At 36.5% G+C, this 26,503-nt stretch overlaps 2 protein-coding genes across 3 annotated transcripts in view; one reads left to right on the top strand and one right to left on the bottom strand.

The window, feature by feature from the left end:
• CISD2 (CDGSH iron sulfur domain 2) overlaps nt 1-26,503 on the top strand; it is a 201,259-nt gene that overhangs the window by 48,426 nt on the left and 126,330 nt on the right. For both annotated transcript variants that reach the window (XR_014269188.1, XR_014269189.1), the window contains exons 4-5: nt 5,978-6,004; nt 26,400-26,488. The gene's annotated coding sequence lies outside the window, so the exon portion shown is untranslated. The remainder of the gene's footprint in view (nt 1-5,977; nt 6,005-26,399; nt 26,489-26,503) is intronic.
• CENPE (centromere protein E) overlaps nt 3,677-26,503 on the bottom strand; it is a gene marked incomplete at both ends in the record, with an annotated part of 36,673 nt that continues 13,846 nt past the window's right edge. The window contains 26 exons of the mRNA XM_082483032.1: nt 3,677-3,774; nt 4,662-4,924; nt 5,378-5,540; nt 6,100-6,197; nt 6,704-6,816; nt 7,420-7,623; nt 8,297-8,515; nt 9,995-10,204; nt 10,720-10,929; nt 12,119-12,331; nt 13,583-13,729; nt 13,812-14,012; nt 14,910-15,047; nt 16,113-16,330; nt 16,539-16,701; nt 17,904-18,125; nt 18,981-19,139; nt 19,250-19,534; nt 20,441-20,647; nt 21,537-21,695; nt 21,895-22,206; nt 23,045-23,359; nt 24,391-24,545; nt 25,009-25,186; nt 25,802-25,936; nt 26,304-26,426. Coding sequence (XP_082339158.1) covers nt 3,677-3,774; nt 4,662-4,924; nt 5,378-5,540; nt 6,100-6,197; nt 6,704-6,816; nt 7,420-7,623; nt 8,297-8,515; nt 9,995-10,204; nt 10,720-10,929; nt 12,119-12,331; nt 13,583-13,729; nt 13,812-14,012; nt 14,910-15,047; nt 16,113-16,330; nt 16,539-16,701; nt 17,904-18,125; nt 18,981-19,139; nt 19,250-19,534; nt 20,441-20,647; nt 21,537-21,695; nt 21,895-22,206; nt 23,045-23,359; nt 24,391-24,545; nt 25,009-25,186; nt 25,802-25,936; nt 26,304-26,426 — 4,908 coding nt within the window. The remainder of the gene's footprint in view (nt 3,775-4,661; nt 4,925-5,377; nt 5,541-6,099; nt 6,198-6,703; nt 6,817-7,419; nt 7,624-8,296; nt 8,516-9,994; nt 10,205-10,719; nt 10,930-12,118; nt 12,332-13,582; nt 13,730-13,811; nt 14,013-14,909; nt 15,048-16,112; nt 16,331-16,538; nt 16,702-17,903; nt 18,126-18,980; nt 19,140-19,249; nt 19,535-20,440; nt 20,648-21,536; nt 21,696-21,894; nt 22,207-23,044; nt 23,360-24,390; nt 24,546-25,008; nt 25,187-25,801; nt 25,937-26,303; nt 26,427-26,503) is intronic.

Below are 26,503 nucleotides of genomic sequence, written 5' to 3'. Positions count from 1 at the left end.
GAACAGGAATTCTGTTTTCTCAGCAGCTTTTCCTGACAAAAGTTGCAGCAAAACTAATGTTTCCCTGAAAGTTAGAGATTCAAAAAAATCAGACTACTTCTGAAGCAAGTTAACTGAAAAAAAATCTTTCCATTCTACTATAAAAAACATTATCTCTTTTGATTTAAAGTCAGACTGAGTTACAGACCGCATTTCAAGACGTTGGAATGCTTCACTGTAGGTTTCCCCCCCCCATAACTGGGACACACACGTGCACACACACAAAGCAGGAAACAAAGCACAAAACAAAAGAACATTCTCCTAAGCAAACAGTAACTGAGATGCACCTTTCTAGTTAGGGGAAGGCACAACACCTTAAAAATCACTTTTCAGGTTGGCTAGTAAAAAGACGTCTCTTCAGCTGCCTCTGATGGTAGGCTGTATAAGGTTATATGAGACTGCACCTGTCTTAGCATAATCTTTTTGCATTGACAGGTGAAAAATACCAAGTTACCCAAGCAAAATGAAATTACGCACACAACTAGATTGCACTGCTTCTCTAATGTATTGAGCTTTCCAAAATGCAACCCCTCAAACACAAAATTCTGCAAAAGGTTCTATTAAATCATAGCAAGTCCTGAGTATCTCAACAATGAGCTCAAAGTGCTCACTCAAGACAGAAGAAATTCTTTCTATTTGTCGTCACATACATCTTTTCAGTGAAAAAAAAACAACCCTGATCAATCCAAGTATTTCCCCAGATCACCCCAACAATTTTGAAGCAAAATGCACTAAAAATGCATTTCTCAATCTAGCAAACAGTTTTTATGAACATTTGCCACACTGATTCTGTGAAGCATTTAAAAATAGATATAGTCACTCACCAAGAGATCTCAAAGAGCTTGTCGTGTTTACTGACCTTTGGACAAAAGGAAGTTTTATACTTCTTTTCCATTGTGCTTGTGGGATTTGTAGTCTAACTAGTAAGTTTCTCTATATGAACGTAATTTCCTGTTGAAACATTGAGATGCTGCCATCTAGTGAAACTCAAGATTTTAAAAGTTTGATTTTCTCCTGCACGGAAAAGGACATAAAAGGATCACCAGCATTAGCTGTGCATTGTCCCTAAGGAAATCAAGAAATCAACAGAATTCCTGCTTAAGAAGGCCACAAACATGTTTTCCCCAAGCAATCTGTCTTTAGCAACATAAGCTATCAAATTCCAAACTAGGACAATACTCACATGATGAATTTTGGTGTATTTTTTGTTGTTGTTGTTGTCGTCAAACTTGTGATTTACTAACTTATCTCTTGATATCTAGTGGTTTAACTTATGTTTGTTAAGGCAGAGTTAATAAAGTCATCAGCCTGGAAAATCCTAGGACAAACTAATTTAGTTACAAGCTCACACCAGACCTAAAGCTACCCTGATGGCGTTCTTTAGAATTTTGAGTCTTGCCTGAGCTTCAGTTGGGCAACAACTCCCCAACAAACCAACCCCAAAACCAGCCAAAAACCCCACTGCTCAAACACCAGCACTTTGCACTTACCACTGTCAGGAAATAAGTTTCTGCTACATACCTATGGCTGTGGTAGGAAAGGTGACATTGCAGTGCTGAACTCAGTAATGACATTCAGAACCTGTGTATTTTTGGCTAGCAATATCTTTAAAAGCTTCCCAAAATACATTCCCGGTGAGAGATTGAGAGATAAATACTTGCAATTTCTTAGTAGTTACAGCAGTTGGGAGAGTTTTCAGCTATTTGAGGTAAAGAGATGGCTCTTTAATATAGAGCCCCTCTGCAGAGAGGGATCAGAGTCTAGTAGCAGAGGGCTACCAAGGTGATCAAGGGACTTACCAAGGCACCTGTCTTATGAGGAAAGGCTGAGACCTGGGACTGTTCAGCCTGGAGAAGACAGAGGGGATCTCATCAATGCTTAACAAATACCTAAAGGGCAGGTGCCAAGAGGATAGGGCCTGACTCTTTTCAGTGGTGCCCAGTGACAGGACAGGAGGCAATGGGCACAAACTGGAACACAGGAAACTGCATCTCAACATGAGGAAAAACTACTTTACTTTGAGGGTGACAGAGTACTGGAACAGGCTGCCCAGAGAGGTGGTGGAGTCTCCTCCTTTGCAGATATTCAAAACCTGCCCAGATACATTCCTGTCCAACCTGCTCTAGGTGAACCTACAGTTGGACTAGATGATCTCCAAAGGTGCCTTCCAGCCCTTACCCTTCTGTGATCTCTGAAGTACCTCCATCATGTAAATAATCCTTGTGTGACTCTTCTAGTTCCAGTAACTGGTGAATGCCCAGGTACATGTTTGGGTAACCCAAAATGGAGTACTCAAGAGCTCATTTAGAGCTTTATGCCTATAAAATAAGGCTGATGCTTTTGATGCGAGTATCTTTGTTAGGTACGACTTTCTCATCTCCCGATGATTTAATTTTTAACAGAGTAGATCCCAAGTTTTGAGTGTCAAATTTCTATTTAGTTGGCAGTGGAGGGCATGCGTGAGGAAAGGGAGGAAGATCTATCTTTTCAACTTCAAACACCGCCTGACAGAGAAAGGTTCAGTTAAAAAAAAAAAGAATTAAACAAAACACCAACGACACAGACTTGTGCAACAGTAAACTTCTACACAAAGCAATTATTGCAAAATGTTATAGACAACACAGACAAGAAGCATAAAATGATGGAAGTGGTGAGATCACTATAGGAGACAGTCTTTAGACACTGAATATTGTAATCAACATCCTTAAATAATAGCACAAGTGAAGTGACCAGCAAAAAATATTTTTAAATACTTAGCACATTAATGTTTATTGTCAAAACAAACCTTCTGATACAAAACATACAAAAAAATAGGTCTCACGATGCAGATAAGCAAGCTAGTAAAATAGTCAGTCTTGCAGCCCTGACTGTCCGGTTTATTTTCAGTTCACTAGAGTAGCAGAAGTGTCAGGTCCATTGCTTATTATTCAAAAAAATCTAATACCCAACTTCAGACAGGAACTAGAAGTATATTGAAAGATGATGCAAATACAGTTATTCACAGCACCATAATTGGCTGAGCTGCAGAAATAACATAAGGAGTTTAAGAGAAACCCTTGGTTGTGTGCCCTATAAACAGAAAATTAGTAACTTCAGTTGCAATGTCCAGACAGAGAGGTTAAAATTGTGGTGAAAATGCAGTTTCTGTGGACTTACAGAAAGCATGGTATAAAAACCATATGCTGAGAAACAAAAAGTATAGCTCTTTCCAACTCAACAGCAGTCTGAACACACAAATATCGACCACCCAGAAGAGGGCTGTTTTAGGAATGACAGAATAAAAAGTTTAAGACTGAGAAGTTTCACAGTAGATCAGTTTGCAATCCATTCCTGTTTCTATTTTTTCTTCAATACATTGGCTTTTTTCTTTGCCATCCAAAAAAACACCAACAACCCACCAAAGTAGAACATCATCAGATCAGCAGGTTGTGGGCAGTGTGACTGCTTGCCCATTTGTCTTCTGTATTCCAGCTTTTCCAATTGTGGGAAGTAGCAACTCCAAGACAGCAAGGGATTTGCGTGCCACTGGAGCACAATTTGTGGAAGAGGCTGATGGCTTTTGACCTGAAGCAATTATCTTTTGTATATGCAGATTCTGGCTGTAGCTACTGCAAAGGCAGCTTACAACAGAGCACCTTTATTGGGCGATGCAATCAGGGGCTTTATCTTTCTCTGAAGTTCCAAACCAGCGCTTAAGTTGTTCTTCTGTGGGCTCTATTCCTGCAGGTCGTTTATCTATAGAGAAGACAAGAACATCAAAGTAACACTTAAACTTTCCCAGTTAAACAAGCAGTAGGAATACAGCAATTTAATCTTGACTAGCATTTTAAATGTCAACTATCTAAGCTTTCCTCTGAGGAGTTTTGTGTTGCGAGGAACTTTGTACTGTTACCAAGTTGGCCATCACAAGAAACAGCGATGAGTCATATTCTTTCAGAAGTCAACCAGTTTTCAATGGTAAACTCTTCAACATCTCTGCCGGGGCTTTCTCAAAGTTTTTAGAAGCAAGTGTAATGATGAGGGCAGCAGCATTAATATGCCAGTGTAGATCACTAGGAGACTTCCCCAGAAGTCACCAGATAGAAGAAATCCTGAGTAGAGCTGAGGAACAGAAATGAAATTCTCCAAACAGCTACTACTGCAGGTGGAGCCAGGCAGACCAGCAGATTCAACAGAGACTGAAGTCTACCATCGTAAAGAAGTTTAGAAAAAAAGTTAACTAGCAGTTAACTTTGAATGTATTGCCAAAAGTCTGCGCTTAACCAATGCAAAGTTAAAAAGCAAAAAATTTTAGAGCATCGGCTATTTATATTCTGCTAATTCACTTTTTAAAGTCAGTCCTCAACACTTCCACTGCAGCAAAGGAAAAAAGTTTGTATAATCTTCAGGGGGTGAAAGACTCAATTTAAGTATTCAGGTTCTGTAGACCATATATAATCTTCATGGCTGCAGCTGCTCAGCCCTTCAACAGTCAGCCGACTAACTATTTAAGAAAATTGTGTTATTGTGCAAGTTTCAGGTCTGAATATAGGAAGTACAGAGCATTTACCCTCAACTCACAGACCACCCCTTATATTTTGCCTCTCAAAATCTTTATAGGACAACACCACTGCATTACATACCGGCTAGTATAGCCAAGCTGGAATTATCAAAGAAATTTGTTGGACAAGTCAGTGGCAGAGGCTCTGATAAGCTCTGAGCGACAATTTCCTGAGAAACAGGTTCCTTGGAAGGTGAAGGCATTTGCTCTTTAAGGGAATGCGACACTGTCTTCCTTGGAGACCTTGGTACTGAGTCTTGAGAGGTTCCTCTTGAGAATCGTTCTTTCCATTTTAGTGCTCTTTCTTTCCATTTTCTGAGTTCCTCTTTCAGTTGAAGCTCATTACTGAAAAGAAACCAAACCCCCAGAATTTAATTAAGAAAAATTTAAAGTAGTTCCTTTAAATAAGGAAAAATTCCTCACAACAGACGGTTCCTGTATCTTCAGGCAACATACCACAGACATGGCAATGCAAGACCATATCTATGTATCTTGCTTTAAGAAGCACTTTTAAGTTTTTTTATGCTACAATTCCTTTCAACATGCAATTGCAGTGTATCTTCTAGCATATAAAAAATTCTTATGAAAGAAAGCAATTTCAATTTCAGAAGTCATATATATATATAAACAATAAGTCACTAGCTCTAAATAAAAGCTTTTTATGTGAAAGAATCTAGCAAATCTAAAATTAATAATAATTACTCACTTCTATAGGTCTCCCAGAAAGAAACACTAAGGACATACATAGTTAAATAGCAACAAATGATTTGACGTATTGCTGATAAGCTTTCTACTTACCTTAGTATAAGGTCATTTTGTTTCTTCAGGTGCAAGTTCTCTTTCTGCAGCTTCGCTTGTTCAGATTTTAGAACAAGTATTTGCGTGCTCTGCACGATACCACTGCCACCACCACAAGTAAGGGGTATTTGGGATTGCTGAGGAGTTTCTTTTTCCAGTACTGCTAGAAAACAGTTTTATATGGATGTGTGCGTTATTTGGATAGTGCTCAAAACCAAGCCAATATATTTTTTAGCCTATTCCTTCCTATGGTCTTATATGTAAGACCTTACTAGGTTACAAGTGCCTCTACAACAGCTGTTCGTTTTTATACATGAACACACCTCCCAGTACTCACACTGGTATTAAGAAACTTACGAGTCTTCATTGGGCCATTTACAATTAAAAGTTATAGTTTCAGCTATGTCATAATTCTGATTAGAACTAGCTATTCATGTGTGAAGTCAGTCAAGGAAATAAAAGGGTAACATGAGCTACTACAACTGCAGCTTACCCCACCACAAGTGCAAACACGGCAGGAGAAATAAACACAAGAACCACTGTGATTCTAATGCAGTGTACGCACAGCTAACATTTTACTTTCTATTTCGTCTTCCACAGCACCCAATCCTCCTTGTACCCTTTGAGGTAAGTGGCCTGCACCCCAATCCAGACTTTAAACATTCAGTTTTAAAGTTATATGATTAACATGAGAGAGTCCCATATATTTATCTTGACTTTACCAGTAACATCTTGGTCTTGCTGTGCTCTTCTAAGTTCTTCTTTTAGCTTTCTTAACTGTTGTTCTTTGTGTTCTGCAAGAGCTTTATAATTAGCAAGTCTATATTGGGCAGGAAGAAAAAAAAAAGAAAACCTCAGTTTAATAGTTATTACAGTTGCAGGACAGCTAGTTTGATTTCCAAGTGAGCTATCAAATACAAACATATCCAGGTTATATAGGTAAAACTACATAAACATGATTGTCAGTTAGATTTTAGGTAAAGTGTGGAAAATCAAAAGTTGGACTAGAATTATTCTCTGTGTATCCCTCCTCTCCAGTGAACTAGAGAACAATTTCAATTACTGCTTTCCCCTTACCTTCTTTTGACTGAACAGTTGCTTCATTTATGGCTGAACATGGGTCAGTTGAGAAATTTTTGTGGGGTATAGGAAAGGAGTTTTGTAATCAACTTGAGATGCATATGGTTTTTTCTAGAATCTAGCTACAATAAAAAACTAGGACACCTAAAGCTGAATGCTTACTTATTCTGTGGAAAAAATAAGCAGAAAAGTAGAAGCTAAGAACTAAGGATCTTAAAACTGTAACAAGGGCAAACATGAACTTACTGCATATCAAAAGAGTTGGACTGTTTCATTCTTTCCATATCATATTTTACCAATTGTGTTTTGAGATGATCAATTTCTTCTTTGTACAATTCAGCACCTTTATCTAATTTTGCCTGAAAATAATAAAAAAAAAAATTTAGTATGAAGAAAGGCTTGTTACTTAGCAATGACCTTAAGGGTTGCTTATTTTATATCTTTATTATAATCTGCTAGATTTTGCAGGACAAGACTGGTAGCAGAATTTATTTTGTAGTGAGAACGCTCACATTACCAACTAGCACTATAGTATTAGTTGGTATCCTAACTCTGGTGTGTTACACGCAATCATGTTTTAGCAACTTCTGCTGACTTGTTTGCAGATCTAAGTCTGGGAATTTTGAACTAGTATGCAAATATATTACACAGAAAAATAGCTCATGCTTCAGTTTCAAAGTGTAAATTTTTTTTTAGAATGTTTCAGAAACACATCATGTATAAGTGATAAATTTAGCTTCTAATATCATAATATGGGTCCTAAATTTTGTCTCTGAAGGCTGCATTGGTAGAATGTGAAACCGCATGCTAAACATGCTAGTCGAGTGTTCTACCCTAAGAATGCCATAAAGAATAATAAATTTACTTTAGAGCGCTGTTTAATCTACAGCTGTTCTCAAGCATGCTCGTGCTTTCACTCTGAGATCAGAGGAGAATGAGAAAAGTATTTTGCTCACTCATACCTGGAGACTCTGATTCTCTGTTAATGCAGTTCTGAGGCACTTCTCGGTCTCATTCAGTTTGTCTTGCAGTTGGGTGAGCTCACTTGTCTCTGTTTTCATTCTTATCTGTGCTTGTAACTTGTTTATCCTGTCATCTTTCTCTTTGACATTTTTTCCTACTTCCTTTATTACATTTTCCAGCTTCTGAATTTTTACTTCCATAGCCTATTGAGATATATCAATCAGTTATGAGTAGCTATGCCAGGAGAGATAACAGTAACAGCACACAGTCATAGTCTTAATAAAAACAAACAAAAAACCCAAATCACACACACACACAAAAATAATCAACTCTATAGGCTCTGTGGCAACCCTTGGTGTCTACCTCACTGCTGTGTGTCCCTTTTTAGTATTCTGGAACACTCAAGTCTAAGAAAAAAAAAAAAAAAAAAAAAAAAGTGCTTTGTGCTTTGAACAAGGGTAACTGTGACATTAGAAGAATAGGACAGAGAGAAAATGAGCCCTCAATTCACAGGATTAAAGAGAACACTTCTCCAGCTTCCATTTTGACATAGTGAATACCATATACTTAAAGGAAAGATCATCACACTATCAAAATCAATACTTGTAGAGCAAACAGAAAATTTCATATGGAATTCTAAACTGACATCTATTTGCGTACAGAAAACAAGCAATTAAAATAATCACATTACAGGCAAGAACTCAAACTTTCACTTCGGGAATAAAAAAACCCTACAAAAATAAAGTGCAGTCTGGGCCAGTGTGTTGTGTGGCACAGATTTACAGTTGCCATCAATCTATTTTCTTTCCAGTTTGAAGTTCTCTCACTTAGAAAACAAGCATCAAAGAAGTTTTCTTTAGAAACAAATATTGGTACCTTTACATCTTGTTCTGCAGCCTTTAATTTGTTATGAAGCCTGTAGTTTTCTTCTTCTAAAACAAGACTGGCAGAGCCACCATGGGCCTGTTGTTTAAGAGAGTTTAGCTCCTGAAGCAGCTTTTCACTTTTCTCTTTTGTCTGTTTCAATTCAACATCAGCATTTTTACAATAATTGGCAGTTCTAGCATCCAGCTCTGAAGAAAGTTGAAGGAGTATCTGAAAATAAGTAGTGTCATAAAGGTAAACTTCAAATAATGTTTGAATCAGCTAGAAATAAGGTAAGTGAAGAAACAGGAAGTATCTTGGCCTGTATTAACTTCACATTCTTGTTTCAGTGTCCCATTTGAAGATGCTTGCTATCAGAAAGGGAACCACTAACACTCAGTCTGGTTTCATCCCCAAAAGAGGGGGAGGCAGGAGGAGGCAAGAGAAGACTGCAAATTTACCAGTATTTCTGCATTAACTCAAACACACACTAACATTACAGAAACAAAGGAACTATATTGGAAAGACTTCTTGGATATCAGTAACAGAAAGAAACACAATTATTCGCAGTTTTGGCTAGAATGTATTCATTGACTGAAGTAAGTGAAACCATTTGAGAGAAAACATACATATTGGACTACTCTAGAAACCCATATGCTTAACATGCCAGACAAAGAAAAACTTCACACTTGTCAGGAAATGACAGTGTTATACTAGATTTATTTTTGTTTGTTTGTTTGGTAAAAGCTTTGACAGACATAATATGTCTGTCTGGGAATTCTTCCAAAAAGCCTGCCAACATTGGGAAATCTCGAAGTCATCAAGACTGGCTATTGACTCTACAGAAGAAACTTTAAAAATAGTCTACACTTAACAGGACAGAACTGAGTCACAACATTAGGGGAAGGAGGGGGATGAGCTCTTCATACTTCAGAGCAATACTAGCTGAAGGAATAGAAGTATAAACAGACCAAGAACTTTCAGGATACACTCGTTGAGAAAACTGTTCCTAACAACTAATCAGAAGGTAGTGGATTTCCTCCTATAAGATGTTTTTTGATTAAATATATTGAACATTCCTCAGAGAGATGAGATTTCATGAAATCCTGTTCATGGTGCGCTTAAACCCTGTAAAACACTTGGTCTTTTTTTCCCCAAAGGGGGCAAGAGGTAAGAAGGAAAGAAAGAAAGGAAGGCTGAACCACCTCTGGAATAATTTGACTTTCCGAAGTTAGAAAAGGTGCAAGAATATAAACTACAATTCAGTTTTAAAAATGGCTAAAGTAGTTTTGATAAAGTTGGCTTGAAGAGCACAGACAGTTTTGTGGGCATAAATCCTGAAGAAAGTAGTTGTATCAGGCTGTCAAGTTCTGCAAGCAAAGCTATATAACAATTTTGAACCTACAGTTTCCTGAATTCTGTCTAATAAAAATGCAAACAAACACCACCCTTCACCCCCTCACCCCCCCGCTTTATTGCCCAGAAAGTCTTTTACAGAGCAATTTTCCAAGTTTGGTTGCACAAGGAAAGTCTTTAAAAATCTCCTTCTAAGTATTCCTACATCTTACAATTAAGTATGAATATAGTAAGTGCTGATAATAATGAATAATCTTTAAGTAGCCTTTTTTGTGTTTTGTTTCAATCAGATTAGAGGCATTTACAGAGTGCTTACAAAAAATACATTTCTGATTAAAGAAGATCTCTCTTTACCTTTACTTTAGGAGTCCAGAAGTTAATGACTTGCAAAAGCCTTTCGTTATCTTTCTTTAACTCTTCTTTAAGTTCCTCTGCATCACAGGGAGTTCCTGAACGAGCTTCCCAGAACTGTGTTGTTTCTTTTCTAGCACTTTCTTCCTGCTGTAACTCTGCCTCTATGCTGAGAATTTCATTTTCCATTTCTGATACATCTTTGAGAATACTCTTTAAAAAAAGAGGGAACTCAAGTTTAAATGTTGCTCTGATAACTACATGTCTAAATATACATTTTGGCCTCTTTGCTATCAGTATTTGCGGGAAGTTTGTTTTAGCATCCAATTATCCTATAAAAGGAATTTCACTATACTTAAATTATACCCTATCAGCAAAATGAGGAGACAATCTACATTCCTGAGGCAGGTGGGAAGGAAAAAAAAAAAAAAAATGCACTTTAGTAAAACTTTGTCTCATTATTTTAAGTCATCTTGGTATTGGGCAGTACATGTTTTTTTTTGCCCTGTAAAATATTCCCACTATTATGTAATCTAATAATTTTTGAGCCACTTTATAAAACAGAATCTTCATGTTATAGAATTAGTAGCACCAAAAATACAAATTCTTACCCCCTCTTAAGTGAAGTGTTAACAGAGAAAAGCAGTGCCATTAGATTAGTACCCCCACATTACCCCATGCTTTGAAATATGCAAGTCTCTCTGTCTGAAATTTGTTTCAAATGCTACCTCTGCATCCAAGTGCAAACTCTGCAGCACTTTGCTGATGTTGAACTCTTGAGAAGATATTTCATTCTGGTCCAAATGAGATTTCCTGAGACACTGAATCTGAGCTCGTAGCTCATCTTGTTTTCTCTTTTCCTCAAGCAATTCCATTTCATACTTGTTAACGGTAGTATGATATTCTCTTTTCTTCAAGCAAACACGACTGAACAGAAACTATTGTAGAAGCACAGGATATATCAGTGAGTATGCTTTAAAATGCATCCAGCAAAAGTTCCATATTTTATAATTCAATCTATCTACTCTCCTAGTCCATAGGAGTCCAGGACAACTAAAACACGACTAAGAAAATTAAGTTCACACGTGCTGTATAGTGGTAGCATATAAAACTCTTAGCTGGGTCAGCATTTCTGAAGTATGCTATTTTTTGTAGATTCCTAAAAAGGCCAAAAATTCTACAACGCTCTAGACAGCCTCCCATGAATCTGGACTTTGAAAAGCAAAGTATTCTTTGTTGTATTTATTTTCTCTTAGACTTGTGAAAAGTACAGATGAGCTACAAGAATAATATCACTGTGCTGAGATCACTACTTCAATTTTAAACATCTTTAACCATAAAAGTTGAAAGGCATCTATGGAAAAAAAGAAAAATATCAAACCCTAAAAACCTTAAGTGAAGTTATGAAATAAGGCTCTTTAGAATACCTGGTAAACTTTTTAGTTAACGGATATTTGTAGAGATGACTGAATCTCAAGATCATATCTAATATTTTTATATACTGGACATGCCCTTTCAAGGCCTGCCCCCCCCCCAACCTTAACATTTCACAGTAAATAAAGAAACAGAAAAAAATATGCAAAAGCCCAGTAAACAAGATGGTAACAGGAATACTTTCCCAATACCCCTTAACTTTTTTCTGATAATTGGAATCAGTTTCCCCACTGAACTACACATTGGGGAAGTCTGCAAGGGTACAGAAGTTATCAAACTACTTAGTTTTGCAGAGTAAACGTGCATCTCCAAGGCATCTTGCACATCTCCTTCCCCCACAATAAAATACATACTTAGGGGCCCATAATTTGTTCTTTTCCCAATTAAAATGGATTAATATTAGTGAAATAATACTGTGCAAAGCAGCTGAACTACAGTCAAAAACTAAGGTTGATTAACTTAAATAGTTCCAGTTTTCCAGGATTGTAAAGCACTTACTATCACTTTGTTTTCCATAAGATATGCATTCACAAAAAAAAGTTGGAGTATACAGAATCCTCACCATTACTATTGACAGCTTACTAAAAAAAAAAAAAAAAAAAAAAACACACACCACAAAACCACAACACACACACACCACAACAAACCAAAGCAATATGAAGCATCCACATATTCAGCATCTTAAGTTGGTACCTTCAGTTTGTTCAATAAACTCTGGAGATGACTGTTTATTTTCTCATTTTCAGTTTGAAGTCTTTTGACTTGTTTACTCTGTTCCGATGAAAGCCGAGTCAATATCACAGATATCAATGCTTTCTGACTATTCAGTTCATTCTTTAGATTAAGAGACACTGCAGAGAGACATTCATATCTCTTCCCCATATTTAGGAATTTCTCGAGAAGCTCCTAAATGTAAGTGAAACAGATTCATTCAGTCACAATAAGGTTCACAGGTTTGCCAGCTGGGCTGCCCTCAGGCTCCCAAGTTGATCTGTTTCATCCTTTGTTGGAAGAAAGGAATCATGAAATTGTTCCTAGCACTCTGCCATAAAAAGGGAGATGTGATCAAGTGGTGAGCAGGCTGAGAAATGCTATAGGCTTCAGGGCACTCCCAGTAAACTGCAACTCAAGTATCACATATGAAGCTAGGTTATATATTTTAAAGCAAGAATAAAGCTTCCTAGGCATACTGCCTCCATCTTTGGTTCTTAGTTGAAAGAAGCAGGATTCACAAGTTTAACTTTTTGCTCTGCAGTAAAAAACTAACTGTCCCCTGTGTCCAGGGGGAATTAACATATCGCCTGTGTCTAGAGGGAACTAACATATCCTTTGTGTCCAACAGGAACAGGTACAAGATACGTGAGAAAATTGCACAGGAAACAGGCAGACAACATCTAACCTGCTACAAAAGTCAGAAAGGGAGAGTGTCATTAAAGGGGATCAACTGATGTTGTTTACTTCCCTCATTATTAGCTCCCTACTGCTAATGTAGGATAGAAAGACAGTGTGAACAGAGAAAGCCACACAACTCTTTTTGCAATTTGGTCCCTTACCACTGTCAGGGGTTTTCTAGCATGAATACGATGATGTCCAAATCTGTTGCACAGCTGTACAGACTGCAATACAATGGTACTCTTTAAAGTGTTTCATACGTATTCATAAATCTTGGTTTACTTAGGCTTTCAGTAGGTTAGTAGTACTTCTCACATCTGTGAGAAAGTATGCTCGGGATAGTTAATTAAGAAAAGCTCTAAGGAATTACAGGAGCTTCCTATTTTGAGGAGAGAAGGTATTTAGTGAAACTATTTTATTGGAAACCAATTTATTTTTGGTGGGGAGTTATAGAAGGGAGGACCTAGTGTGGATTTTGCAAAAACAAAATGGTAAAGGTGCTTCTAGTTATTTTCATTGGGGTGGCTGGACAGAATGAAATCAAGCGAGATGTCTCAACTGAGAAGTTCATTTTAACATTCTCAGAACAGGATGCATGGCCGCTGAACAGCAACAGCAAAATCAACTGATCCCATGGTTTACAGCATCTTAGCAAGATATGCAAACAATTTTATGGATTATACACAGAAGCAAGGTTTATGCTCCAGAACAAGTGGTATTGAGGTTTTGCATGCATTCTTAAAATAAGCAGAGAAGTAAGTTTACCTTAATTTTCAAGGTTATTGCCTTTAGGCTGTCATCAACCACCTGCTCTGCATTATCCAGTGGATTCACCTGAATGGACATATCATTAAAGCTTCTCTGCTTCAGTTGGTCTAGAGCACATTCCAGTTTTGCATTTGTTTCAACACACTAAAATAAAAGCATACATATTTAAGTACCATTCAAGAAGAGAAATGATGAATAACTTAATTATGCAACTTGCAACACCAACCATCTCGGAATTTTTTTGCAATTCTGTCTTGAGCTGGTCCCGCTCAGACCTGACATCCTGGAGAAGTTTTTGTAGCTCATCTTTTTCTCGATTAATCGATGAGATTTGTTCTTTAAGTTGGGAAGAGTGACTAGTTCTTTCAGCCAATAACTGGTCTTTTTCACATGACACAGTATTTAGTGTCTCAGTTAACTGTTGAATCTATAATAAATAGCGAAGAAAAAACAAGAATTATGATTTGGTCCTGGTCTGTATACTCCCCTATGAAGTACTCAAATCAGTTGTGTCAAATACAATTTCCAATAACTCTAAAATTACACTAACAGCAAGAGAAGTTTAAAAATAATTTTGGTGTTCTAATCACTCAGAAACAGAAATTAAAAGGAAGAGGAATAACATTACACGCAGAGAACTCTACTTTAGTCAGCTTTGGTCTTCAGTAAAGCAAGAGGAAACAAACAAAAAGGCAGTCAACATATGTCCACATCACAAGAAAATGAAAAGAAATAGAATATTATCACGAGAGATGGGCAATGGAATTGTCTTTATCTGCTTTAATGAACAGAAACAGTGACACATTTGCTAATCTGAAGCAATCCTTAATTACACTCTTTGATCCACAGACAAAGGAAAAGTTTGACTGGTGAAAAGTGAAGAAGTGAAAACTGCAAAAAGACCGAGTTGCAAGAGCTAAGTGCAAGACATTCCAAATAACAGATATAGAGTTTGAAAGTCTGCAGAACACCAGGGATTCCAAATCCACGTAGGTTCACACTGACTACACAGTGCCTTTTAAAGTCTGAATAAGTACATGTACAATTATGACTATTATATTAAGCCCGCACATATTGGATAAATCGGTGTCCATTCTACTGGAGCAACCAACCCAGCTGGTTATGAGGCTGAGGATGCTACTTCTAAATATCACTAAAGGAACTTGTACAAAGTCTTTTGCCCACGTTCATTCTTGTTTAGCACCCATGCAAATGATGTGCTGAGAATTAAATAGGATTTGTCTTGAGTAGAAATTTAGCACATTAGTGATAAAACATCAGAAAACAGAATTGCAGAATAGCTACTAAAAGCAAGACTCCTCACCTTGTTTGTTAGGCTGTCCTCCAAAATCTCTGATCGCCTCTGTACCTTTAACAAATGTTCTTCCCTTTCTTCAGCTTTGATCTTCTCATTGCTGAGGAGTTCCTGTTGCCACTTCAATTCCTTTTCAGTTTCCAGAATCTGGATTAAAAATAGAGCCACAAATAAAAAATTAAGTTCCCAGATAGCATGTGAATCTCCCTCTCAAACACCAGGCCATTCAGTACTTCACAGGAGTCAAAATACTTGGTACAAATCCCCCCTGCTTTAGTTTGAGCACAAGAAATTTCAAATTTTGTCTTTGAAAGTTTCTCCTTTCACTATGCAAAGCCTGCCAACTAGCATATTGATAAATCCTTAGTAATGTAAAAAATTAGGAAGAGTATGCTAAAACCATACTTGGACATATTTTCTACAATCCTTGTTTACACAGATGAGTAACACAAAGCAGAGATGTTATTTGAGTAGGGGTCACATCAAGTACTATCTAGAAATTATTACTTATCACAATTTTATGAGTTGGACTGTTTGTCAGAGTGCTGTTATCTTTGATAACTTATTATAGAACTAGCATTCCTTTCACTAAACCTCTGAATTTCCATTGAAGTTTTGCAGCAAGACAATTGATCCTCAAAACCAGGTGAACTGGAAGATATTGGAAGCCAGGGTAAGAAGATTCTCCTCTCACCATAGATTTGAATTAGTTACAGGTTTTTGAAGTGATTACTCAGTATCTGAACAAGGACTGCTGCTCAATGGATACTACCCAATTCACTTGTCTTCACTGTTGTGAAGATATGCCTCATCCAGAAGAGAAACAGAGGTGTCAGAATTTGTCAGCTTTAATTTCAAAACTTTGGAGGTTAACTACAAAACATGCCATTTCAAGTAATTAAAAAATGCCTGCTAAGTGTTTTGGTAATGAAACCCATGTATTTGCTGGTTCCTCATTTATTCATAAATAAAGTGGCCTCAGATAACATTTTTGAAAAAAATTCACATACATCTTTAAATACCATTCCACAAGACAGAAGTGAAAGCATGTCAATATTCTTCCATCTGGGTATATAACATTGATACTTGTAAGATATTTTTCAAGACAGCTTCAAGAATTAGCCATCTTCCTCTACCAAGCATCTAGTTATTATACATATATTAATATGTAATATTATATATAAAAAATAGTTATTATCCAAGATAAAGTACCTTATCAACACTCTCCTGTAGGTTAATCTCCAGTTTGTTCTTCTCTTCTCGAATACCTTCCAGCATTTTCTGGAGCTGATCTCTCTCCTGTACTAACAAATCACACTGTTTCTGCAGCTGTGGAAGATTACTGCTTTCATTTTCAGCCTTTTTTTTCAGTTCTCCCAGGAGCTGGTGCCTTTCCTTAGTTACCAAATTTAAGTCCTCATTCAACTTGACTACCTGTTAAAAAAATATTTTTGAAAGCATACAATCAACACAAACCTATTAGCCAAAACCCCTCTTCTGCTGCTAAATTGTACCATGACACCATCTACTGGACCAATAAAAAACCCCACAAATTATCATGGGTAAATACCTGTCATTCTAATGAGTCCTTGACAGGACATCCTCTAGGTTTCTTATAAGAGTTTCTTATTACTGTACTTGCCTTTTCTTTCAGTTTGTTTATTTCTTTATTTAGTTTTTCTTCAGTGTTTTGCAATTTCTCTTCTCCATTTGCTAGCATGTTCTTCTGAATATCAGCTTGCTCTTTCTGAAGTTTTAGTTCTTCCTGTAGATTTTCCACTTCTGTCAGAACTTTTAAGGACTGCAAAACAAGGTATGACATGGATGTTCACTCAGTATGACTAAGTTTTGCTTATCAGAAGTTAAGAATGGTAAATCAAAGCATTTGAGTGTCTAGGAAAGAACTAAATTTTTTTTTTTTTTTACTTTAAAAAAAGCCTGTTGTCATTCCCCCATGCAGAGTTTAAGAACTCCAAAGGAAGACAGTCTTTAGAAGTAGTCGGGGGGGGGGGGGGGGGGGGGGGGGGAAGCAGGGCAGCAAAAGAAGAGGGGGATGGAGAGAAGTTAAAAGTAAAGAGGAAAGGGAAAAATGTTGTGGGGGGAACAGATTATATAAATCATTATTAAAAAAAACACAACCAGAACACCCCAACATGAAATATACTCTTATTCTTGTGGCAACTGCCACCAGTTACATGAACAATTTGTCCAATTATTTAGTAGCAAGATGCAAATCTAAAATTAAAGATTTGATAATCCTAGTTTGCCAATTTTAGTTTTTAAATTAGCTAGTCTATACATACTTAAGAGATCAGTGGTTGTACCCAAGGTTTGCTAAAATTCATATGAAAGCTTTTTCTTACAATAATTTGAAGAGCTTGTCTCAAAAAAAATAATTACCAGACTTCCTTTTAACTTTAGAAATTATCATCTTGATTTTTGTTAACTATGTTATCAGAACAAATTTGTCTGAAATAGCATGTCAACATAAGCACAATTTTCATGCAAATACTTGGAATATTGAAGTCTCTAATCTGACAGGAAATAAGACATTAGCTATTTCTCCTTGCTCTGATCAGTTTCTTTTCTGGGTTTAGCTTTTTCTTCATCAATTCAGAATGAGCTGCGTGGTATGAGAATTTAGCCCTTAGATATCAGTAAAGCTGGATTACCTCTACTGTTCAGTGCTAAATGAAAAGCCACTGTAGATGAAAGATGTAACAGGAACCTGTGGAGCACTTGTCCAGCAGGTAGCAGGCAACTGTCTCTAAATGCAGAGTGGGACAGTGGCCAGAAAGGCAGGAAAAGGATAGAGGGAAGGAAAAAAAAATACTACAAGACAGATCCCAAAATCCAGATTGCATTAGTAAACTACATTTTTAGTTTACTGCTGCTATAAACAAGTGAAGGGAGAGGAAGAGATACTGAAAAGCAGAAGGCTTTGTAACCAAAATAGAGTGGTACAACCTGCCTTTAAAACAATTAAAGAGACTTTATACATACTCTCTCCTTGCTTTCCCGACAGTCAGCCTCTAACTGATCTCTTTCTGCTTTACAAGTCTCTACCATCTGCCGTAGCTCGTCTTTCTCCTGAGTAAGTAAAGTGATTTTCTCAAGCTGCTGGCAGATATGCTCATTCATTGTTCTTTCAATTTGTTCTTTTTCTGCCAGTAGCTTGCCATATTCAGAAGAAACATGAGTCAGGTTTTCAGTTATTTCATTCAGCTGAAAGAACAAATAAGAACCAGTATTAATATTTCTAATTATCTCTAACATAGGTAGAAGTAATTTGATAGTTTGGAAAAAATCCAGTAACATTCCAATTTATTAAATTTTGTTGTCCTGGTAATCAGGTTCTGATTTAAGACGACATAGTACTTGTAACTGTATTATTTTACAGAAGACACCTCCATTAGTTTAATGCTATAGTAAGCAAAGAAATATATAATAATTTTGCTTAATAATTAATCAAATTTCAGTGCTTCTGTCTCATTAGTAGACAAAAGTGAATATTTCAAAACAGAAAGGCTATTATAATTCCATAAAAATGACTGCATTGCTGAATCCACAGCAAATAGGCTTGATTAGAAGACATTAATGCTTGTTCGAAAAGCCACAATAGCTTTAGATATGAAAATAATAAGTAGATAAGAAATTTATAATAGTGCAACGAGTTGAAGAATGAGCTAAACTGCCTTTTCATTGATCAAGTATCTTCAGAGTTACAAAGGTAAGAGATATTGGATGAGAAGTTTAAGTTTCAAGACTTAGAAAATTCATTGAGATCAAAGAGCAGTATTGATTCTAAATAATATTCTATAATTCAGCAATAAGGCGTGTTTAGTTATAAGTAAGGGTTGTAGCTTGCAGGTCAAATTGCATTTGATTATCTTTTCATTGCCTCTGTTCCTATGGAATTCTTTCAAGAAGCAGTATAGGAAAAAAAAAAAGAGATGGGAAAAACTTTTAATTAAGTTTCATTATTACATTTACTGAACCCTTACAAACTGAAGTCTGCAGAGGATATGGGTTGCCAATCCTGATCAAATATTTAGTTTACTTGACAAAACTGCATCTGACCTTGTGCTGCAGTTCATCAGTTGTTTCCTTCAATGCCTCTTGTGCTTTCAAGAGTTGATTTTCTTTCTCTGAAATACTTCCTTTCAGCTCCACAATAGTTTCCTGATGTTGTCTGAGAGAGTTATGAGCACATCTCAACTCTTCCTGCATCTCTGAATTCTTTGGACACACGACAGTTAAAAGTACATTAACACCCAAACAACACTTCCAAAGGTTAAGGCAAGTTTACTAAAGCTGTTATCCTAAATGAATAGGACTATTTTTCTTACCATGCTAATTGTCTCTTGTATAGTTTCTCTTAGCTGGTCTCTCTCGCTTTGGACATTCTCCAGTTGCATTTTAAGATTATCATCTCCTGTTTTTGTCAGACTGCTCACTTCCTGACAGTCATGCAATTTTGGAATAAAATCTGTTCTCCCCATACTTTCAGATTCTCTTTGACATTCATTGGCCTTCACTTCCTCCATTTCACGCATTTTCCTCTGTGCCTGGCTCAACTCTTCTCTCAGAAGAAATAATTCTTGCTCAATAGATTTTTCTTGAATCTGTGGTATCTATTTTATACAGAGATAGAAGTCAACGTATTTGGGGAAGCAGCTTTAAGAGAAACATATCTGGTCTTTGACAGGTTGAATATGTAAAACAAACAGAAGCAAGACATTTTAGAGCAATTTGTATTTTCTTTTAAATAAGATTTGACTGAACTCAATATGCAATTAAAGTTTCTTGAAACAAAAGACACGCAAAAGTAAAATTTGAAGTGAGGACTTCAGAACAAGTTACCAAGAATAGAACTTCACCACCACAGTTTAAGCCTGAGGAGGTAAAAAAACCCCCAAACAAACAAAAAAAAACCACAACAGACCCCACCCCCCAAACCAAACAACAGAGACTTTATCCATACTTGTAGTCTCAACAATAGGTAATAATGGTGTCTAGGCAATTATTTCCTTGAAATTTTTCCACTCCCCCAATGAATATTAAAACACATGCACATATTTTACTTTTTTCAGTGTATATATATACACTTTGTAAGTATACACATAACACAGATGCAATCAGCAACACAGATGCAATCAGCATGTCCCATTATGGAAAGTATTGGCTGCAGCGTCCCTTATACACTGCGAGGAAAAAAAGCAGAACCAGCCTTTCTAGATGAGCACTTTTTAGCTTCAGCTACTTAATTATAGAACCACGTCTCTGTGCAGACCAACTCAGAACATCACCATCCTGTCAAGGTAAAGTTCGATTTACAGGAAAAATGTGTGTCATATCCTACTACTAGTTGCCCATATACTTGAAATATATTCCAACCTGTATTGTTGTAAACAATAATAATCCTGGTGTTTAATGGTCTGCAGTCAAGTACCAGGACCCTTTTCTCCAGTTTGTTTTGCAAATTATTTTCACTCAAATTTAAATAAGCATGCTTTCCATTACAGCCTCAGCATAATTACCCAAGTTCCTTCCCCATACTCTTCTTTTTTCAAATGTAAACTGTTCAGCTTATCCTGCAATGAATTGTTCTCTTGTGTAAGGAAAAAGAGTTGTTCCTTTAGTGCCTGAAGCTGATCACTTTCTCTTGAGTTGTTTTCCGATTTTGCTTCAGCAAGCTGGTCTCTCTCTGATGTGATGATTTCTATTTCTTCTGTCATTTGTGTTATCTATAAAAAAAAATGTGTGGAGACAGTATTTCTATCAGTTCAAAACCAAAATTAAATGCAAAATTTGTTTGATTCGCCCTGCTACAGTATTTTTAATAATCAAACCACTGTAATCAAACTAGAAAAATTCCAGAACTGAGTCCTTTGCCTTTGTCACCTGTTTTGTTTTAAATGCTAACCTTTAAACAGTCTCTTCTGCAATACTGGCTAGATTTTTATCTAGAAAAAGTCTGAGGGGAAGAAGCCAAATAAGAAACACCTGTTGGATTATTTTTACACATCTGCTCCAAAACATACAGATGTTGAATTGACAACCATTGATTTACTGGGTCTGACAGCTGATACACTTCAAGAAAAATCCAGTCTCACATCCTACAGATTCTCCCTCTAGAGAAACTATGCCTCTGAAGCAACTGTGAAACATACAATATTCTCAGCACCCTTCTTTGTCAATTTTTTCAACAGGCACAAAAACCAGTGGATCAGCCTTCTGTTTTATGTTGGGAACTGAGCTACCGTTTACAACCATGTACTACACTTCTCACGGGAACTAAGTGTTATAAACCATTAGTCTCATTCCTCCCCCTAGGTTACCCTTATCTCTTCTTCCATTTGCCACCTAATTCCACCACTAAACGACCACGGGGCACACTAGTTAAGCAAAGGTTTATTAGAGTGCACATTGCAGCTTGCAGCTCTACAGAAATAGATCAGCAACTGGTAAAGGCTTGGATCAGGTAGTACTACTTTCTTGCTCACTTTCTACTAAAGACCTAGAAGTTTTCTAAGCACAAGCAGAAGAGACTATAAGCAGACCAAGTAGGCTTGTTTTGACAGTGCTGGAACACACAATAAAAGCATTTTTATTTTGAATTACATAATGCATTACCCGTATTTCGAGTTCTTTAATAGTTTTCCCTAGTGTCTCTTCAACACTCAGAATCTCAGATTCTTTTTCAGAAATATTTTTTTCCAACATCTTGACAGTGTCCTGGGATTGCTTGAGAGAACTCTGTGTATTTCTCAGTTCTTCATGTGCCAAAATGTTCTTTAGAATAAAAGGAAGAAAATCCACAAAAGAAAATTCAAGCGTTTTGCAACATTAGTAAGCACTCCATGATCAAAAAAAACCAAAACAAACCCCCACAAACCCCCACTCCCCTATATATTTCAGTACAGTTTATAAGTGTTCTTACACTCTTCCCCTTAACATGTATGGTCCATTTCAATAAAGGCAGAATTCCTACCATTGAAACAGTGTCCTTTATATCCTCCTTGAGTTGGTCTGTCTCAGCTTGCAGAGACTCCTCTTTTTGCTTCAGGTAATCTCTTTCCTGGGTTAGAGTTTTTATTTCTTCCTGACATTCAGTAAGCTGCTGAAGAACTGCCTGTATCTCTGAATCCTTGGCCTCCAGTCTCAACTCCATAATCTTTTCTTGCTCTTTTAATTGCTCCATTTCATTTAGCTTCTGCTGAGTCTGAATACAGTCTTCTCTTACCTCAAGAAGTTGTTTGTGCTCTGCTGTCTTTTCTTCCAGTTCTTTCATTTTGCTAGAGAGCTTCAGTTTGTAAAGGAAAAGGCCAGACGCTTTCATTGTAATGCAAAACTCAGTACTGTGTACATGTTTTCACAGAATCTTATATTAGCATAGAAAGGGCGAGAGATGCCAGCTTTCAACAAGAGAATAGAAAGTTCATCATTTCACTTTAAGTCACTGCTTGTATTCTTGCCCACATTAAATTAGCATTTGTTTATGCAAATGTGATTTCTCCTAAGCAGCAAAAGTCTTATTAAAACATAACACCACACATGAAGCTATAGGATATCTTAGGAGTCAAATTAGGAGTTATCAAATCCACAGCTGGAATGACAGCCATATGAGTGGTAAAAGCCTTATCAAAAATATGCCAGTTTATGCAGTGATCATCTTTGGTTTGAAAGATCATCTGTTCTAAACAGACTCTAGTTCCCTATGAGGAAACTTTGTTTCTGTGACTTTAGATAGAGTAAGTTATAGCAGCACATTAAAAAAGAGTTACATCTTTGTTATGCAAATATAAGACTGGGAAAAATAAGAATTAAAAGGGTAAGTACAGAAAGAGAACATATAACCTGAAGTAACATATAGATTTCTTTGCCTATGAAGAAAGACACTGTTGAGATGCATAATTCTGCAACCTTATACACCCGGTATAGAATAAGTAATATCTACTCATGCTAGAGGAATTTCAATGATAGTGTTATTTATAACTTTAAGGCTACTTTAAAAAAAAAAAAAAGTTGGGTTTGGGTTTGTTTTTTTTTTTTTTGTTTGGTTGGTTTTTTTGTTTGTTTTTTTCATACTATGAATGTATTCCTCGTATCTTATTGGTAAAAAGGAGCAAGCTGACACTGACCTCTAATTTCACTTCATCCAAAGTTGTTTTAGACTCTTGTGCTTCTTTAGATAGAATATCTATTTGGAGCTTCATTTGTTCATGGTTTTCTGACATGGCTACATATTTTTGCTCTAGTTCTTCATGGAGCTGTTTAAGTGCTACATATTCCTGATCAGACTTGACATATTTAAGTTGCGCATCTGCTAGATCATCTTTTGATTTTCCAATTTCTTCAGTCATATGTTTAAGTCTAACTTCATTATCAGCAACTTCAGAAAGCAGCTTTTCTCTTTCCAATTTTAAGTAGTGTAGCTCCTCACATTTTTCAAGAATCTGCCAACAGAAAAAGCAATATTAGTAGTACTTTCTGAACCAGTATTTGTCATAGATTCATAATAAAGATGTGTTCACATGCACATATAGGAAATAAAGTACAGGCAAACACAGAGCACAATACATTCGATTTTGCTTTGTTGGGAGGGGGCTGTCTAGTAAACAACCCTTCAAAGAGAGGCAAGACAGACAAGTCCTTTCCAAAACCTTGAAACCTCTTCTCTGATTCTAGATATTCTTTACATATTTCCGTTTTCCTATGTTTGAACTAGGACCGGACTGATGCTTCTAGCTTTAACTCCTAAACTGAATATTTAGATGTATCAATACTTCCTTCGTGATACAGTGTTTATAAAGCTGTTGACATGTAATTAATTTTTGTTTATTAATGGAAGTAGACCAGTGAAAGGGTTTGGAACTTTTTGCAAAGCATTAATGAGTTTGTGAGATTACTTGCCCTGGATAATTTTCACTACATGTACTTAGTAGCAGGTATTTAAGGATAAAGAAACCTAGAAAGCATTTGCAAACAACCCCTTTAAGACACATTTATAGCCAACTTAGTCTTTAGTAGACTACAGGCCCCGACCTGCCAGGAAACAGAAAAGTTTCCTTACAAGCTTTCCAGAATTGGCAAGTTAAATCTCTCAAGCAGCATTTCTGTTAAGAGGTTGTGAAATTTTCTCTTTGCCTAATTAGATAAAAATTCAGTTTTAAAAACAGTAAACCAGGATCAAACGCCATTATACATACACACACAGTTATCAATGGTGATCACGGCAAGCATTGGACTAGAAATTTGTGATTAATTATAGTAGACTTTATGACCAAACATGTGATCTTAAATTTATTCCTAGGTGTAAATGTTAAATACCTGAGGAACAACAATGAACTTAGTTGTAAAATCTCGGGTTATTTGGTTCAAGACAGTGTTTGGCTTTAAATGTTCCTATCCAATAAGCGTCCATTAATATGTTACCAGTCAAGTACAATATAACAAGGAAAGAGTGTTAAGGGTTTTTTTTGTTTACCTCTTTCTGCTGTATCTCAACAGTATTTGATAAAGACTGAAGTTCCGATAGCTCATTTACTTGTTTATGTAGAAATGCATTCTCTTTCAATGCTTTTTCTAGTTCTCCTTTTAGGTCAGCTGCCTTTTTTTCCAGCTCCACAAGAGAGAGCAAGTCTAGAGAAAATTAACAAGTTTAGATTAGTAAGAGAGTGTGAGAGAAGAAAAGCATGTTTAAATCAAGAAGATTTATAATGCATTCTGGTTGTCATACCAGTATAATTCTAAGAGTATATTTTACAGTGGCCAACAATTAAAAGACGAAACTACTGATCTGAATTTGGTTATCACTTATTAGGTTGACATCCAGTTTATTTTAGATTCTCCCTGACAGCCTTCATGAACTTGACTGTCTTTGTGTGAAATACAAAACATGCCATAAGCTGCAGTTTTCCAAATAGGTCAAGAAAGTGCTAATGTGGTTACTGTGTGCCAGCAGTACCAGATACTCTAATATTTTATATTGACAGAAGCTCTAAGTGTTTCAGAAAACAAGAGATAGTCTTCCCTATTCCCTCACCATAGTGGGGAAGAAGGAGGAGAGCAGGAGGGGAAAAAAAACCACCACTTGAAACAGTACCTTTTGGAACTTTACCCTCCAACAGTGAAGTTAGCCTTGTGTTTTCTTGAAATACAGACTGCAACTCTTTCTGCAACTCAGCCTGCATTTTTTTGTAACTGGCTTTTCCTGCTTCGATTTGGCTTTGATAGAGTTGAACATCTTTTTGCATTTGCTTGTAATTATTTAAGAGTTCATTCTTCAGGAAAACAAAACAACACAACATGCAATTCACACACAAAATAAAAGTCTAGTTGCTTAACATTATAACATTGCATCTGTCACATTTTCTGTTGTCACCCTGAACAACTTCAGCCTTGATAAATTGTGCTTTACTCTGCCATATTTAACAACCGCGTTCCTGTCCGAGTCCTATAACAAAACATACCTTACCTTAGAGGTCAGGGCCATAACTGCTTCTACTATTTTGTCTTTACTTTTAGCTTTGAAGGAATAAGCTCCATCCCACTTCTGAGTTCACATCTCTTATTCTCTTTTGTTCTCTGGTAAAATTAGGTTTGAAGTCCTTTATCCTAGTAACTCCCTAAGGACTGTTCATTTGCTCTCTCTCTACTGGAAAACCTAAAACCAACCACCCACTCCTGTGGAAGAAGCCTCTATTTTCTTTTTATCTTTCTCCTGGAGACCCGTTTGCCATGAATTCCATAATAAAAACATTACTTGGAGCAGGAGTCATTAGCTTTCTCCAAATAGTCTACTAGTCTTTATCGATTCCCTTCTTCACTAGTCTGGGAGCAGAAAGGGCCTCAACAGCATTTTGTACAGCTATAAATGCAGTTTAACAAGTACTTGCCATCTTCTCCTTCAGCTCCAAATTTTCAGTTCTGAGAAAAGCAGATTCTTTTTTGGCATCCAAGGCTACGGTTTCACTATCTAAGAGGGATTTATTCAGCTGCTGAATTTCCTCAATTAGTTTATCTGAATCTCCCTGAAAAAGACAGAAAAATACTCAAAGAAATCAAGAAAATATATTGCCATAATAAAGCAAATGTGTTCGCTACAATGTGGTTAAAACAAAAACACAGGCTCAGAAAACTTGGTAAGTTGACTCTAAAAGGAGGAGTACCAGGCCGGTTTGAGAGACAGGATAAAGAGCAGCATTTCCCATAGCTTTAGTTCACCAGAGTACTGCTGTATGATAATATAGTAATTAGCATTTTAAGCTTAATAAAAAAAATAATTCCTAACATTAGTAGGGAAGCAGATTTCAATCATACCAAGGTTATACCTAAATTTAACCCACCTCCAAACAAAACCAAAACCATCTCTCAACCCAGCAGAAAAGTCAAATTTACCACTGAAAAATACGAGTCCCTTTTTTCTGCTCCTGCTTTCTGTAATTCCTCCACACGATTCTGTAACATATTTATTTTGTTCTCTTTCTCTTTCAGTTGTTCTAATGTGGAGTTTATTTCTGCCTAAAAGTAAAGAGGAAAAAAAAAAAAAAAAAGAAGATTCAGTACCCAGTTTGTTTTTTCAGGTAAGAATTTAACAA

This window comes from Vanellus vanellus (assembly GCF_965231255.1).
Source record: "Vanellus vanellus genome assembly, chromosome: 4".
In the NCBI taxonomy this organism is placed as follows: domain Eukaryota; kingdom Metazoa; phylum Chordata; class Aves; order Charadriiformes; family Charadriidae; genus Vanellus; species Vanellus vanellus.
Note: the sequence above shows the minus strand (reverse complement) of the source record. Positions and strands in the feature narration are given on the sequence as shown.